Genomic DNA, 17,382 nt, shown 5'->3' with positions numbered 1-17,382 from the left:
CAGAGGATCTTGATTTGTCCACGGGCACGTGAGTATCTGTCCCCATCGGGCAGCATGGCGCTTTGAGAAGCGGCATCCGTGTTCCAGACAGTGCAGAGCCCTCGTGTTTATAGAAGCCACAGTGAAAGCAGACAGCCCTTAAATCCTTTTATCAAAGCTCTTGAAGTTTTCATCTCAGGGCAAGTGAAACAATAACAAATATCGTACAAAAGGAATGAGTCGGTAGCAGAACATTTTATGAAGTCAGGTGCTGCAAACAGCAGTCACTACAGGGCGAGCGAGCCCGTGGGGTCTTGAGTGAGCCGATGCTCAAGCCGCTGTCCTTCCGTTCAAAGGTGTACAACCCCAGGATCAGAGCAGACTCGCTGGTCACGCAGCCCATCAGCCAGAGCCAGGCCGAGACCCGCAAGCAGATCCTCGGCGCTTCTCCCTCAGGTAGCCCCGCAGGCCCCGGAGCCACGCACGGCGGTTCCCGTCTGCTGGCCCCCCAGATGCATCAACCCCGCTTTGCCCCGGTCTCTTCCAGGAAAACTCTTCTGTCTGTACTCCGAAGAATATGCCTCCAGAGACATGCGGCCGCTGAAGCCAGCGGAGATGCAGGAAGCCAACCTCACGAGCACGGTGCTCTTCATGAAGAGAGTGGACATCGCGGGCCTGGGCCACTGCGACTTCATGAACAGACCCGGTAGGTGCGGGCATGGGCCGGCAGAGTGCCCGGCTGCAGCCCTGCCCGCTTAGCTCCTGCCCACCCCCGGTCCTAAGAGCAGGTGGCCCCTGGCAGAGCAAGCATCCCGGGGCTTTGTTTTGTCCTGAAGCATTGTTTCTACTAGAGGCTTCTCTGAATGGGACTTCTCTGAAGTCATTAAAAAATTTTGTTTAAAAAAAAAAAAAGCACCCTCTAGGAAAAACCCATCCTGACACTGGAATGTCGTCTGCCATCGGACACAGGGACACAGGGAAACGGTGGCCAGGCCAGTGGCGCTGAGACCTTCCCTAGAACCGTAGGGGGTTTAATATTGAAACTCTGCCAATAAAGACTTGGAAGACCAGTTATTTTGGGCACCCTTGGAACCTAAGGTTTTCAACAGACTCCTCCCTAGAGGAGCAGTGGGATCTCCAGGAGGAGAGGGACCGGGTGAACTCCTCGTCTCATCCAGGACAGACCTCCTTCCTCCTCTGTAGCCATCTCCTCTCTGGGAGCCATCTCTTCTTGCAGGAAAAGGGTCGCTGTTCTCCAGCAGAAGCTCAGGCATGCAGGAGAGGGAGGCCTGCATTGAACGCATGTAAAGAAGGCCCTGGCATTCAGGTTCTTGGGAAAATCGGCCCATCACCGGGATAGCAGCCATGCTGTCCCAAGCCCAAGGCTTGACTCTGAAGGTATCAGCCAGCTTGGCTTGGCACAGAGCTTCTCCATCTGAGAGGAGGTTGTTAGGCCCGGGCCCTTCCTTATTAGCCGAAGTGACAGATACATTAGTGATAAACATACCTTGAGATGGCAGCTCGGAGGAAAGAAGCAGTCACAGGAAGTGACGAAGGTTGTAAAATGTATGTTAGCAAACTGTGAATGTGTTTTTCTTCTACAGCAGTGGTTGGACAGGATGGGCTGGGGCCCTGGGGGGTGGGTGATCAGGTCCAGAAAGGCTGGGAAACCAGGATTCCTTTAGCTGTGAGCCCTTACCTCGCAAATGGTGAAGCCCCTCTGCCCTTGGCTCTTGCTCTGGTCCCTGAGGGAAAGGGAGTCTGGAAGGCAGGGGTGGGTCACTCACATCCATCTCTCCGGTCTTCCCCCGGAGACCCCAGAGCATGTCGCCAGCCAGCCAGTCATCACTCCAGACACCACCCCCTGAAGAAGCAGGTTTTATTTTTGAAAACTCTTGTTAGGCTTCCCTGGTGGCTCAGACGGTAAAGCGTCTGCCTGCAATGCAGGGCAGACCCGGGTTCGATCCCTGGATCGGGAAGGTCCCCTGGAGGAGGAAATGGCAACCCACTCCAGTATTCCTGCCTGGAAAATTCCATGGACTGAGGAGACTGGTGGGCTACCGTCCATGGGGTCGCAAAGAACTGGACACAACTGAGCGACTTCACTTGCTTTTCTTTCGTGTTGATTGCCCGGGTATCTTGTTTTCATGCTGGTAGTTATCGGCGGGCCAGCATGACGAGAGAAGGAGAGCAGGCCTTGTGACGTCCGAGGTTTTAAAAAGCAGACGGCACAGCTCAGCCAGAGCACAGAGGAACTGCTGGGTTTCTCGGTGGTCACCCTCTGCTGCTCACTCCGCGCGTGGGGCTTAGAGCCGAGAGAGTAGGGAACAAAAGGGCGAGGGAAACAATTCATTCCTGTCTCCTGGCAGTACGCACATAACTGTTTTCTGCTGTGCTTTGGGAAAATACAACTGTGGATTAACTCTGACTCATCGTTTTGAAAGAGAAAAGAAAAAAAAGATGATGGTTGCAGCTGCTGCATTGAACGCCGCTTGTAAGTGAAATACGCAGATGAGGCAGAGCGGCCGCCCTCCGCAGGACTCGCGGGCCGTGTGGAGCGGATTTGGCGTCACTCGGCTATTCATCCGGCTCCCTTGGCCTGTGCGTGCGTGCGTGCTTAGTCGCTCAGTTGTGTCCAACTCTTCGTGACCTCCATGGACTATAGCCTGCCAGGCTCCTCGGTCTGTGGGGATTCTCTGGGCACGAACGCTGGAGTGGGTTGTCATGCCCTCTTCCAGGGTCCCTTGGCAAGGCTCGCTTAAAAAAAAATCCCTCATTTTCTTCCCTAGTGCTGAGGGCTGACCTCCATGGTGAGTGGAGGACGCAGTCCCTGTTGATCCGGGTCAGGGAGTCCAGGGCTAGCCGACCACGTGGGGTGGTTCTAGGCATCTTCCCACTGGGAGGGCAGGGAAGCGCTGTCAGCATGGGCAGGTCAACCTCGCCGAGCCCAGGGCCGTGCCTGACATCACCTTGGTATCTGGCCTCAGACCTCGTTTTGTGGGCGGCCAGATGACTGGCGTTGGAATGATCTGTGAAGAGTGGACCCAAATGCAGACTTGCCAGACGTGGCATTTGGGACAAGACAGGGCCGTCTCAGAGATGGGGGAAGGAGGAAAGGGCAGGATTGGGTCAGGGCCCCAAAGAAGCGTCCAGACCTGTGACTTGTGGGGATGAGGCAGGGACTTCTCGGCCCGTGAATCAGGGAGTTAAGACGCTCTGCAGTTTTATCTTCCACATGAGGAGCCCGGTTGGTGAGTGTGCCCTGGAAGTGCTGGTTCCTTCATCGCGGGAAACGAGAGATTCTGCTCTGGAGTTTACAAAGGGGCTGAAGATGTCACAGTCCAGGTGAAGAGGCGATCGGAGGGGAAATGGGCCCCGGGAGGGAGCCTGGCGTGGATCCTTCCATCCCTGGCGGGGAGCGTCTGCTGCTCGGTTGCCCCCAGACAGCCAGTACTCGACCCCTGCACTGGCAGGAGGCCCCACCTTGGTTTTTGAATTCACAGAGGTCACACGTCATCTGCCCAAGGTCACACAGAGCCGACCGCTGTTCCTAGACGGCGGAGGAGGAGGTTGGAGAAGAGACACACATGTGCCAAAACCACTCGGGAGCCAGAGAGGAGGTCATTTTTCGGAATGAAAAGAAAATCTGAGGGAGAGCTTAGAAGGCTCTTAGAAGGCACAGAAGGGAAGCACTTCAGCCCTTGAAACCTGTTCCAGATCTTTGTGGGTCCAGAGACCGTGGGATCTGTTATTTGGGCCCGGCTGGTGGAGGCTGAACGGGAACACCAGCCTTCATCGAGCTGGGGGAGAGATGGAAACAGGGCCGTCCTCGGCACACCGGGCCAGAGGCGGCCTGGATTTCAGGCACCCAGCGCCCTGGCCCTCGTTACCAGCTGCGTGACATTCGGCGAGCGTATCGCCCACTGGGCGCCTCAGTGTCTTCATCCGAACACCAGCATTGTCAGAGCAGTCCCTTCGTTCCTCTGTGGCCCCCGAGAACGATGATGTGCGGGGAGTAAACGCTCGGCTGTCACCACCCACGTGGTGTCCACCTGAACTCTGACACAGGAGGCTCATCGGCCCCAAGCTGCAGGAGAGCCTCCCGAGGCAGTTCTAATGGTGTGAGAAACAAGTACTGATCCACAGGCCTTGGGAGGCCGCACCGGGTTCCCTGGGGGGAGCTGAGCTGGGCTTTGGAGCCAAAAGGCAAGACTGGAGGCAGCTATGCTGACGGCTGACGGGTTCGAACAGCTGCCAGCAGAAAGGCTGGTCCAGAGGCTGCTTCCACAGCCGGGGAAAGAGGCTGGTTAGCCCTGTGGCTTTGGCAAGTGGCTTACCGTTTCCCCATCTGTAACATGAGGACGGAGGGTCTGCCTTCTTGTGTCATGGAGTTATTAAGAGGTGCAAATGAGATCATTTATGCAGAGGTGCTCTATGTACTGCGTAGCAGTAGGGGGTCGGCACATGCCAGGATTTATGAGCCTGTCCTTGTGAAGTTAAGTGAAACGGGCCCTCCCTTCCTCTCCAGAGTCAAACTCTTACTCCTGTTGCCTGAAATTCGCAGGACTTCCGAGAGTCTACACCACCCAGCCAGCCACCATCACGATTCTTCGTTTCTCCGCTCCGTGGGCGCCCTACTTGGGTGCACACGATGCCCATGCCCCAGTCCTAAATCCCGCCAGGCCCTCTGCCCTGTCCAGCTGTCTCTCTCTCTCCACGTCCCTCTGCATACATGTGCGTGTAATTCACAGGCCTACAAGGCACAGGGCCTGGACGGGGTGAGCCGGCTGTCCCCCCCGGGGCAGTGGCGCTCCGATACGCTCTTGCTTTGTGACAGGATTTCTGATGCTGTGGTGTCCACACTTTACAGTTCTTCTGGCTGCAGGGGGCGCCAGTGATTCCACGCAGACTAGCATCAGCCCAAGTGTGTCGGGATAAGGATGTGGGGTGTCCTGTGACCCCGAGCCATGCCTCAGGGACCCCCGAGGGCAGAGGCTGAACGGCACAGGCAGGCAGCGTCCCACCTCCATCTCTGCGCTCTTCTCTCCCCCGCTGAGCACCTGAATGGAGGTCCCCGTGACGGAGGGGAACACCCCGCTATTCGACATCGAAAATCTTGGCAGACTTTTCAAGGCTATCGGAAAGATGCCACGTGAGGCGGTTGGTTCTGGAAATGACACCACAGAGCCCTGGACCCATCAGACCTGCACTCCTGCTTCAGCTCAGCGCTGAGCCCTCCATCCGGCTATGGGCTCCACCCTTACTCCCGACGAACGGCCTGTGAGCAGCCTTTCTGCAGGTGCTGTGGCAGGAAAACGCAGATTCCATGTTGCAGCCTGGCATTTGGGCTTCCGTGGGAAAAGGGTGCAGGAAAGAGGGTGTGAGTAGCCCTCCGGGTGACTCTGAGTGATGGTGGTGGGGCAGGCGTGTGACCTTGCAGTGAGCTGTCCCGCAGGGGGTACAGCGGCCGTGGGCAGTAGAGCTTAATGAAAATGATGTTTTGTTCATATTGAAATTGCCTGTGGAATAAAGCAGTGTGATTTTGCAGTGTTGTAAAGAAGAGGCCTGGCACTAAAACATTTATATTCCATTTGTTAGCATTATTTACCATGGATTACACTTAAACAGCACTGCCATAAAGAACCCTCATCTAAACTCTTTTGCTTTTACCTACAATTTTATGGGCCGTACTGGGGAGCTGGCTTAAAACATAGAATGTAACATTAGCAAACCTTATGCAGTTATTTTTATGAGTGCTCCTTCACCTGTATCATCTGCATTCATTAACTTGTTCTTTCTAGCATAATAAAACCCCCAAGAACTTCCTGTCTCCTTCTGCTGTTAGGACCAGGAGCAGAGTCATGACGTTATTTCCACCCGTCACCGTGTGTGCAGCGGACTCAACTCCAGGGTGTAAAAATGAGGAGCAGTGCCCCCTGGGGACAGAGGCTGGCTGTGCAGCCAGACCCTCCCAGGGACGGTTGCCAGAGATCCTGTAACTTAGCACGAAGCAGCTTTGCTGACTTATGGAAATTGGTTTCTAAACAGCTCTCAGTCATTCAGTCTGCACTCCCAGCCCCTCTTGCCCTGTTTAATCCGAGATGCTATTTCTGCCGCTGCCTCGTGCACCTTGGGCAGGTCAGGTGATACATTTGATTCCAAAAATGCTGATGGCACTTTGGACTAAATACTTTTTCTAAGGAGCCCACCTGTTTACTTCCTGGGGACTGTGACTTCTCAAGGCCTCACCCTTGCCTCGGGGTCCCTAAAGGCACAAATGGCAAATAGCTCTTTCAGCTTCCTTGTCTCCTGTTGCTGTCATCAATGTGAGTTCTGGGTCAGCTTCGATTGGTGCATTTTTCTCTTTATTGTGGGATTATATTTTCCTACCACATGGTTTTTATTGGATGCCAGACATTGTCCATCTCACTGCGTTGGATATTGGACATTTCATATATCCTATAAGTATTCTCGAGCCTGCCCTGGGCTGCAGGATGATCCTTTCAGGGGTTGATTTCAGGATTACGTGGGTGGCACTGGAACTGCGCTTATGGGGTAGGGTGGGGCGGGGGGAGCATAGTTATTATCTCCTCCCCAGAGCCCCATGAACCGTGAGGCTTGGCAGCCTGGCTGGTGGGAATGGGCCTGTCCTGGACCACGTGTGTGCACCCAGCATGAATCCTGTGTCCCTCCTGGTCTGGAGTGGTTTCTCCCAGGGGCCCTCGTCCATCTGAGTCCTCCTGCAGAGCTCTGTCCTCTCAGGAAGTCTGACCTGCAAGCTCTGACCACCCGAGTCTCCAGGGACCCTCAGCACCATCTCCATGATTCAGGCAGCCTGGCAGCTCCCCCGGGTACCCTCCTAGCACCACAGCCTGGAAACTCAGGGCAGTAAAGCTTCTTGAGAGATGACCCGTCTCAGGAGTCCCTGTCATTCGTTGCCCAGTGTTCTGTCTTGCAGACTGTTGTTTCACATATTTTTCTTATCATTTGGTGGTTCTGTGTGGGAGGGAAAATCCAGTACCTGTTACCCCATCTTGGTGGTATGAGACTTTCTAATTGTTCATTTTATCTTCCCCAGCACCAGAGAGTCTGATGCAGGCTTTGGAAGACTTAGATTACCTGGCAGCATTGGACAATGATGGAAATCTTTCTGAATTCGGAATCATCATGTCAGAGTTCCCTCTTGATCCACAACTCTCCAAGTCCATCTTAGCATCCTGTGAATTTGACTGTGTCGATGAAATGCTAACCATCGCTGCCATGGTGACAGGTATTCCTTCAGGACAGTTCTTTTGTCCTGCAGCAGGTATAGATTTAAATGAGATCTATTGACACGGGAATGAAATATCTTCAAGTAGATTGAAAAGGTAGAAGAGTATAAGAATTATCTTAATATGAAAAACACCTGAATCAAAACCCAGTGAATTTCTTAAATCAGGTGGGAGCATAGCAAGTTTGCTTTGCTGAAGTAATGGGCACCGATCAAGAAACACACCTCACTGGGAGTATTCTCACCCCCGCCAACCTCATGTGCGTGTTTTCTGTCTCCTCCCACCTCATTCACCTTGGTTTATAGGTTTGGATAGATTCCTTTACTGGCAGAACAAACCAGAGGCTCTGCTGCATCAGAACCCGGGTTCTGGTCCAGTCCCTGGGCCTCTGAGTCCCCAGGTCCCCCGGCTCCCGCTGTAACACAGGCAGGGTGTCCGCTGTGCCGAGCAGCCCTGAGTAAAGCTAACAGAGACACGCGTGGCGACAGCTCACCCTGAGCTGCTCTGATTTCTAAGTAAACAAGGATGACACGTTCCCAGAAGACAGGGACAGGGCTGCACACAGCCGTGGGCCCCCCTCCGCCTGTTGTGCTGAAGGGAATGGCTCATTATCGCCAACCTTCTGACTTTTCGTGTCTTAAAGCTCCTAATTGCTTTTCGCACCTGCCCCGCGGAGCGGAGGAGGCCGCCCTATCTTGCTGGAAGATGTTCTTACATCCTGATGGAGATCACTTCACCCTCATCAACATCTACAAGGCCTACCAGGACACGACTCTGAACGCCGCCAGCGAGCGTAAGTTAAGGCTCAGCGTTCTCAGAAATCACCTCCTAGTCCTCCTTTCCTTCCCAGAACAAAGCTGAGTTGTGATTCAGCAGACACTCTCTCTCCCCCGAGCCCCTGGGTCACTTTGAGCGGCATGGCGCTCCAGGCCCCGCCTTATGCACCCACAGGTTTAACTGTAGAGACACCCTCCTCCCACAGACGGGGCCCTGCGTCCACGCACCCCGGCACTCAGCCCGCAGCCTCCAGGGCGAGCCTGCTGGGCGGGAGACCTAGACTTGCCCAGCACGGCCCTGCCCTCTCGGGTCCGGGGAGGAAGGAGAGAACTGCCGTCTCCAGGTGCCCAGCAGTCAGAGCAGCGCCTTGTGCTTATGACACGGCAGGTTCACTGCTGATGGAGAGTGTGGATCATTCAAAACACACACACACACACACACACACACACACACACCATACATCCCCCCCCCCAGCTCACACACACACACACACACACCGCCCCCCCAGCTCACACACACACACACACACCGCCCCCCCCAGCTCACACACACACACACACCCCGCCCCCCCAGCTCCAGGTAGTAGTAACGAAGAGGCAGGTGAGCCGAGGGAGACTGGAGCTTGGCTGAGGAGGGGAGGAGAGAGAAGGGGTGTTCAGGGGAGTAGAGTGGCCCGTGGAAAAGCTGCAGCAGAGGTCGGGGTGTGTCTGAACCACAGTGGGTATGTTCCCACTTACAGGGGTAAGGGAACGGCAAACTCCTCCACGGGAAGCTCCTGTTCCAGACTTAAAGACAGGAAGGGGTCTCAGAGGCCAAGAGGGCAGAGCAGTGATGCGGAGGCGGCCAGAGAGGACTGGCTACAAGGGGAATTATCAGGCTCACCTTTGTTCTCCACGATGCTTCTCTTGCCTCCTCCGCTCCAGTAGAGGGTGTGAAAAAGTATTTAAAGTGAAGCGAAAAATATGACAGCAGTCAGAATGGCAGAATGCTAAGAAGAAAAAGTTGTCAGCGAGGTACACAAGGAATTTGGCAGCATCTTTGGAGAGCAAGCCGGATGCCTTGGTCATCACGTGACCAAGTGCTTGCTTTCGCGGCTCCAGACAGGCCTGAGTGGAGTGGACAGAACAGCATCAATGAAGGTCTGCAGTCCCCGTGCCAGGGGCCACATGCGCTCCCAGGTCAAGGCAAGACTCTGGGTCCAGCTTCCATCGTCACAGATGGAGAGAAAGAGGAACTTCACACTGCTGCAGGGGACTGACTTTCAATATATTAATAAAACTTACAAATCGGGTAGGCAAGCTTAACTGGAACATTAATTCCCAAGTCAGCCTAGTAGTGATCTCTTACAATTAAGATGTGTGAGATATTTTCATGGAGCAGAGAGATGTGTACTGTAAGCTCTTCCCTCCTAACCTGATTAAATGTTGTGGCCACGTACATCTGGCTGTACACGCGCTGGACAAAATGTTGATCTTGAGACAGTCTTCCCTGCCCCTCGTGATCCAGATGAAGGGTCAATGCTGGGAGCCTGCGCTTTTCACAGCTGGTGGGATCTTGGAATCCCTGCAGCCGCTGCAGGTCCTACTGGCTGACAGGGCGACCTTTTTAGGAGAGGAGACAGAGGACGCAGAGATAAGAGCATGTGCAGCCTGGGCTCTCAGCTGTGACAGGTCACGTCTAAGCAGCCTTTTGTTGGTTCCTTCCTAGACTGTGTTGAAAAGTGGTGTCACGATTACTTCCTCAACTGCTCAGCACTCAGGACGGCAGAGGTTATCCGAGCTGAACTTTTAGAAATCATCAAGCGGATTGAGCTTCCCTACACAGAACCTGCCTTTGGCTCAGAGGAGAACACTCTGAACATAAAGAAAGCTCTTCTGTCTGGTTATTTTATGCAGGTAAGAATGGATAAGGCCACCTGCAGTGTGGTCTTTATATAAATCTCACATATTCAGGACATCCTGTCAGAAGTCTCTCACTTAGGGTGATTATTTTATTGATGTGAAAACCCTTATATGTTATGGAATGCTTAGTATTTAAATACACGTTCCCTCAAGGGAGTGAAGAGCTAAGCTAGAACGTTCACTTTGCCCTAAAGGACAGCTCTCCCTCATCACAGAGGGAGCTGTCACAGCACCCTGGGTGAACGTCGGCTGCAGTTCCTCACGGCACCTGGCTGTTCCCACTGAATTGGTGATGTGACACCCAGCAAGTAGAGACAGCATCCCGTTGGTTTCTTTCCTGGAGCAAAGGTTGCCTAAGGCATCTGCTCTGACTGTTAGTAAAGCCTGTTACAGAAACACGTCCATTCTTCACATAGTGAGAGCAGCACTGTGGCATGTGAGCATGGGTCTCCTCGTCTGTATGTAAACAGGCATCACAGGGTTGTGGTGAGGAATTAAATCAGCCAAAACGTCGAGTGTGAAGCACTGGACGTCTGTGTGTAGTCCACAACGTGAAGGGAACCGCTTTCTTTCTTGACCAGAACATTCACTTTTGTAGCCATGCTGTTTTGGCGTGCTGCCCTGAAACTGATGAGATTAGTCAACAACATCTTATCGCTGGCTCTTAAGTTTTGGGCAAAACATGTATACATCTTTCTGTATCTGAAAATGGAAAACATGTAGTGAATCTGTAGTTTAAACTATTCTCTGTCAAGTAGTTTGGAATTTTTAAAACAGCGTGCTTTTGCGCCTCCATCTCCACATCACACACCTTTCTTCCTCTGCAACACCGCCGCTCAGATCGCTCGGGACGTGGACGGGTCGGGCAACTACCTGATGCTGACGCACAAGCAAGTCGCGCAGCTGCACCCGCTGTCCTGTTACTCTGTCTCCAGGAAGATGCCCGAGTGGGTCCTCTTCCACAAATTCAGCATCGCTCACAGCAACTACATCAGGATCGCCTCCGAGATCGCTCCTCAACTGTGAGTGTGGTGGAGCAGAAGGGCTTTCTTTTAAATTCCTACCTGAAGAACACGTGACAGACTTGGGTTTCCTTAGTTTTCAGTATAAGCAGCTCATACCACTGCTAATCTAAGTTTGTGTGGGGCAGAGCTCCTAAAGGCAGGTCTCTGTAGATGACTGAGAAAGGTCCGTGCCTCGGGTGACAGCAGAGAACACAGCCTAGAAACAGGGCAGAGTGTGGCACGGTGGAGAGGCAGAGCCGCAGGCGCGGACCGTGCGGAGCAGTGACCTGGCCGCCTCTCAGGACAGGTGAGCCGCTGAGACTGCAGCAAGCGGGGAAGGGGAGGACGGAGGCGAGGCTGAAAGCAGGCAGGCAGGAGCGGTGGAGGGCTTACGGACCAGAGAGTTGGGAGTTGACCCTAAGTGCAGTACAAAGCAGTCGGAGGGTTTTAAGCCAGAGGAACGTCTTCCGTCGGGAAGGTCGCTGGCTGCGAAGTGAACGGGCCATAGGGAGAGCGGTGAGGATGGACTGTCTCAGCCGCTGCAGGTGCAGACCCACTGGGAAGACGCCACTCCTGCTCGGGCAGCTGGTCTTTCCAGGCAGGAGCCAGGAGCAACTACAGGTGTGTCCAGCTTCAGCAGCTGGATACAGTGTGGTGTTAGTAAGAGAAGCAAAAACACTCCCTCTCTCACACACCGAGTTCTCCCAAGCACCTGATCTGACCTGTTGTAGAACTGTGAAGGCCTTGGGGGAAATACCAGTCTCCCCGGTGGTTACAGTGACAGAGCCCAGCTTCTTTTAGAAGTGCAGCTGGACTGGTCCTATGAGAACCACAGAGTACTCATTCTACAGAGGCAGACTGAGCCACTGAGAAGTTCAGGCTAATCAAAATTCTGGAGGCAGATTCTCCAGGCCTGGGAAGGGCCCAGGCATGTTTGCTGATCTCTCACCACTAATAATTTTTTGTTTTAAACAGATTTATGCAACTGGCACCACAATACTATTTCAGTAATCTGCCTCCTAGTGAAAGCAAGGATATTCTACAGCAAGTCATGGATCACCTATCCCCTATTTCAGCAACGAAAAAGGAGCAGAAAATGTGTGACAAGTGCCCTGAAGCCACTGAACAGAGATGCACTGTGCAGTGACGCTGCAGAGCGTCCACCCAAAGCCTGATGTGCAATAACTGTCCCCAGGGCGGTGCGGCGGCCGGCCCCCGGGCAGCACGGACGCGGTGCCGCAGCCCAAGGAGTCCTGAGGGGAAGAGCACGCTGTATGACAGTTAGAAACTAAAAACAGAAGTTTTTATTGAGTTCTTTAAATTACTACCCCATGTTTTTCTTCTTACTGGAAAAGTTTTTAATCAACCGTTCTTAATTTGACCAATATTTTAAAAAAGCAAAGATATTTTGTAAATGTGTCGCAGACACGGGTGACAGAACCCTACATTTGTAGAGGACCTTCATCTGAATAAAGTCATGAGTTTTTCAGTAAGCCTCCACCAAGTCTTCTGGTAATTCTGCAGAAGCAAGCCCACCACGGTCCGTGGGAGATGGGTTAGACAGACAGATGTTCTTTCAGTTTTTCCATGATTTCATTCATCTTGTCGCCTGGAATTAACATCACAGTTCGCAGGGGCTTCATTGGCACATCATCAAAGGACCATCGGCCTCCCAGACACGTGTCGCTCTCCTCCTGCACCGAGTAGCTGAACTTCAGGATTGCCTTCTAAACCAAAGAACCATAAATTTAAAATTCACACAAGCTGAAGGCAACACTCATGTATTCAATAACAAGAAATACAATAGTGTGTTTGGCAAATATAATAAGGCTGACAGCTAAAGGAAGCTCACAGGGGACAGTCAGGCAGACATTACAAAGCACTCCCCAAGGAGATTTCTAACCTGCATGAAGACTGTGGGTGGAAGCGTCCTACTTCTAAGAGGTGAACAAACAGCTGAGTTATATTAATACCCTGGCTTCCCCGGTGGCTCAGAAGGTAAAGAATCTGCCTGCAATGTAGGAGACTCAGGTTCGAGCCCTGGGCTGGGAAGACCCTCTGGAGAAGGGAATGGCAACCCACTCCAGTATTCTTGCCTGGGAAACCCCATGGACAGAGGGGCCTGGAGGGCTACACCATGGGGTCACATAGAGTCGGACACAACTCAGCGACTCACACTTTGACCTTCTTTCACCTTTGTAATTCTGAAGTCACTCATACTGACAAGCCCATTTGATTCTCAAAATAATCTTGGGATACACAAGTGAAATTAAGACTCATAACATCTGACAGTTAGCGAGAAGAACCGTGAGGCTAGTCTTAGCACTGTCCCAGTTGCTTCTCTGGCATAAAGCTTTGTGTGAGGACAGTAAGTCTGCGTGACCAACCCATCGTAAAACACCTGCACATTCGTCCCTGACACGGTTTACCTCAAGTGCTGAGGCTCACATTTTAAACAATTTTCACTTATTTACTTCCTGAAAAACAAGGACAGAGCTGAATCTATAGTGCTTTTATCTTCAGTGGGCGCCTTTTAAAATAAGTGCTTATCATCCAATCCAGGAAAATGTGTCCTCCTCAGAGACTGAACATTTTTGAGAGGCAGGCAGCATGACGAAGTATACACTCTGGCATCTGGCTGTCCATCACGGGCACAAGCTTACAGGGAGAGTCCCTCCAGGGGGATGGCCTCTAGGTCCTAGGGCATGGGGCGGCATGCAAGCCAGCAGCAAGGGCGCGGGGCCCATCCCACCTTCCAGACCCAGCAGACAGTGGCTCCACGTCCCCTCAGACTCAACAGCCCCACCTGTGCACCCAGGCTAACGCCCACCTCCCAGAGCAGTGAGAGAACAAAGACCTCATAGTAATAAGCACACTGTAAATGCCCAGCCAACTGTCAGCGTGATCGGCTTGATAATCACCTCCTCCCCACTGTTATTAGCTCCAAGGTGCTGTAGATAGGGAGGTTTAAACACAGAATGGCCACACTTAAACTTTAGCATAAAGTGAGAGCAGTCCTTATTTACATGTAAACAAAGAGCTGGAACAGGACAGTCTTACCTCGTAGAAGAATTCTTCTTCCGCATTTGCAAACATTAACTCCTCTTTGTTTTGGCTGCTCCGTCTCTTTTTGGAACCGCTTTTTCCTGCTTCCACAAACGTCTTGCTAATCAGAAGGTAGAAGTGACACTTCCCACATGGCTTGTTAGTTTTGTGTGCCTCTGCTAGTTCTTTCCTTCAAGGTACAAACACACAGACACAAGGTTGGCCTGGGTCAGACAAGGTCCACGGACGAACCAGCGCACAGAGAAGGCCACCGAGACCTCCACGGAGCGCTGCGGTGACACAGGCTTAAGGCGCCGACGTCAGACCTGCATGCTTCTAGAGCAGCCAGGTGCGTGTTCAGGCGACTGGCAGCGCCTTTTATGATGATGGTATGGTGACCCACAGGTTAACGCTCTGAGTTGTAGATACACAGCAACTTAACAGATAAGTCTCAAGTTCACACAACATCACTGCTGTTAAAAATACCTAAGAATCTGGATTTTCTAAAACATTTAACTGAAACACACAAGGGCACACAGCCATGACAGATGACATCAGAGCAGGTGACCTCTAGGATCTCTATTCACTGGCATCTGAGACATTTCTGGCCTGCAGAAAGGGCCAGACAGATTCCCTGAACTACCATGTCAATGAGACAGCAAAGAAATCTTAACTCTTTCCTTCCTTTAAACCATACATAACCCTGTATATCAGGCTAAACAAAAATGTAAAGAAACTTAAACAACCCACATCAGCTTTCTTTCACAGCATCAGGAGAAAGCTGATCCTCCTCCTATGAAATCAGACAAACGTAAAAGCTCTAGCTGATCAGACAAAAAGACAAATTAAACAGGCAGGCACCGCAAGTACAGTATGAGTAGCAGCTAAGGGGTGGCAGCGAGGGAGAAAGAGCAAAACTAAAAAGCAACTGTATAAAGGAAAATGGGAAACCAAAAGGTTTCAAACTATAGTTACATTCGCATCAACTATTTCCAGGGACATCACAAAGATGTACCCTGACCTCTGAGAAATAATACTCTCTCTGCCTGTAATTTCATCCTCCTCTATGTCAAAGCACAGACAATATCAATTCCTATCTCTCCCTACATTTAAATTACTCTTGTAAACTTAAAGCTCCTGAATTAAAGCAAAACAGTAACAAACCCTGAGGAGCCCAAGAGGCAGTATCAGGGCCATGGTTGCATTCATCACAGAATGTCCCAATGGAATTTACGAATTTTACTGTTTTGTTGTTGTAATTATTTACATTTCATTCGTGTAACAGAAATCCTATCTCTGAAGCGGGTGAAAAACTTCCGTCAAATGGGCGTTAAAGTGTATATGAAACTCTTATTTTTATACCATTTAAATCTTTGAGATTATCAAGACTATTGTCACAACAGTCTTAAGGAATTAAAACTATTACAAAGCCTATTATTAGTAACACATACATCTCTCAGGCACTCTCCCCACACGTGCTTAAACCAGCATATCCCACTGGAGTCACACGTCTGAATCTACGTGGGGAAAAGCCTCCTGCTGAAAGGCGTGTCCCATCTCTTACTGGAGCTGCTGGTGCATGGGCAGCGCGATCTGTGGAGGGACGTTAATGAACCTCTCGCTCAGCAGAAAGCCCACAGGCCTGGCGGCGTCACTGAAGAGCCTGTCCAGCTGCTCAGCCGTGCTCTTCTCACAATTCTTCTCACAGAGGCGCAGAATCAACTCCTTAATTTGCTCAGCGCATGGGGTACCCTAGAAAGCAAAGAGAAGGCTCACTATCACAGGCCATCACCCACAGGAGAAAACATGAAAGTGAGAGCTATCACTTTTTAGTATCATATAGTGTGGTTTCCTGCCAAAACCTTTAAAAAAAACCTTACAAGTCTTTGGGTTTCTCTGATAGCTCAGTTGGTAAAGAATTCGCCTACAATGCAAGAGACACCCCAGTTCAATTCCTGGGTCGGGAAGATCTGCTGGAGAAGGGATAGGCTACCCACTCCAGTATTCATGGGTTTCCCATGTGGCTCAGCTGGTAAAGAGTCTACCCACAATGCAGGAGACCTGGGTTCGATCCCTGGGTTGGGAAGATTCCCTGGAGAAGGGAAAGGCTACCCACTCCAGTATTCTGGCCTGGAGAATTCCATGGACTGTATAAGTCCATGGGGTCCCAAACAGTTGGACACGACTGAGTGACTTTCACTTTACAAGTCTTCAGTGTTGACTACTTACTATTTTTCAAAAGTAACTATATATACCTGGTTATTTACGAGCCCATACTCAGTGATCGGAGGTTATACTAACTCCAGACATACTGGGATAGAAACTCTAGTCCATCTCATAAGATGAAAGTATCTGAAAAGTTCACTTAAAGTGTAGCCTGAATCTTATTCTAAGGAGGGTAAACTTCCTGGGTTTTATTTTTTCAACTAGAACCCATCAATGAATCAATAAAAATGAATGAAAATACAAATAAATGTTGAGTGTCCTCAATTTCAGGAAGCAATGAAGACTCAGAATCAAAGAAAACAGCTGCAGAGACAGCAAAAACAGCTCTTGTGTCCACACCAACATCAGAAAACTCACTTTTCAAAACCCAGATGACAATTCTCTACACCACAGGCAGTAAATGACTTTAACTGGGTACAGATTATTCAAAGAGAAACAAAAATACCTTCATATTGAAAAAAGGATTACAGCAAGATTTTATAAGAGCACATATCCTTATATTTAATATCTTGGTCTGATATAAAACACACTTTCATCAAATATTAAATAGAATTAGCTTTTTAGGTCCTGGCCTAAGGAATAACCACTCCAATGGCCACCCAATGAAACCAACCTTTCTTTCAGTTAAATTTAAGAGACTTATGAAACCAAAAATCTCGTCTTCATCCACATCGTCATCGCTGTCTTCTGAAACATCCATTTGCTGTTTCAAAAAGAAAAAAATACTCATTTTATGTTTGGTTGAGAAGAAGTGCAGTACAAAGTCTTGGAATCTAGGCTGCATTTATCTTTTCACATTTCAAAGGAAAACTCTGTTTTACTGTCATAGCCTTGGCAAAGCCTCATGGACTAAAACTGTGTGGCCTTGTTCTCATCACTTTACCTCCCCGATTCTGTCCTCTTTTTACATGGTGGGTGATTTCTTTCTGCTCTCAATGTCTTTCTTGACTCTTAAGACATTTTGCTCCAAGTGTTATAAGTCCAGAACAGATAAGCTCTCATTAAGGAAACATTTTAGTCTGTTTCCTAAGTGATGCTGGAGGCCGCCCTTGTTTGTGGGTCCACAACACTGTCCCACCTAAAACCCATGCTTTCAGAGCCCCGGCCAGTCATGACCACAGGTGAAGAGGAACAACGCCTCAGCGCACGGGCAGGAGAGGAGAAGAGGAGGGCGAGAGG

The 17,382-nt window shown here is 50.8% G+C and overlaps 1 protein-coding gene across 3 annotated transcripts in view; it reads left to right on the top strand.

Moving 5' to 3' along the window:
* The window catches only part of DHX32 (DEAH-box helicase 32 (putative)), a 48,906-nt gene extending 36,474 nt beyond the window's left edge, over positions 1-12,432 (top strand). For 2 of the 3 annotated variants that reach the window (XM_043926046.1, XM_043926048.1), the window contains 7 exons: positions 336-435; positions 527-685; positions 7,058-7,249; positions 7,894-8,043; positions 9,735-9,922; positions 10,706-10,950; positions 11,908-12,432. In XM_043926046.1, coding sequence (XP_043781981.1) covers positions 336-435; positions 527-685; positions 7,058-7,249; positions 7,894-8,043; positions 9,735-9,922; positions 10,706-10,950; positions 11,908-12,079 — 1,206 coding nt within the window. In that variant the 3' untranslated portion in view covers positions 12,080-12,432. The remainder of the gene's footprint in view (positions 1-335; positions 436-526; positions 686-7,057; positions 7,250-7,893; positions 8,044-9,734; positions 9,923-10,705; positions 10,951-11,907) is intronic. The other variant, XM_043926047.1, reaches the window with a different exon arrangement.
* The last annotated feature ends 4,950 nt before the right edge of the window (positions 12,433-17,382 follow it).

Source organism: Cervus elaphus, chromosome 15 (genome assembly GCF_910594005.1).
Source record: "Cervus elaphus chromosome 15, mCerEla1.1, whole genome shotgun sequence".
NCBI classification, from domain to species: domain Eukaryota; kingdom Metazoa; phylum Chordata; class Mammalia; order Artiodactyla; family Cervidae; genus Cervus; species Cervus elaphus.
This window is presented reverse-complemented; position numbering and strand designations above follow the sequence as displayed.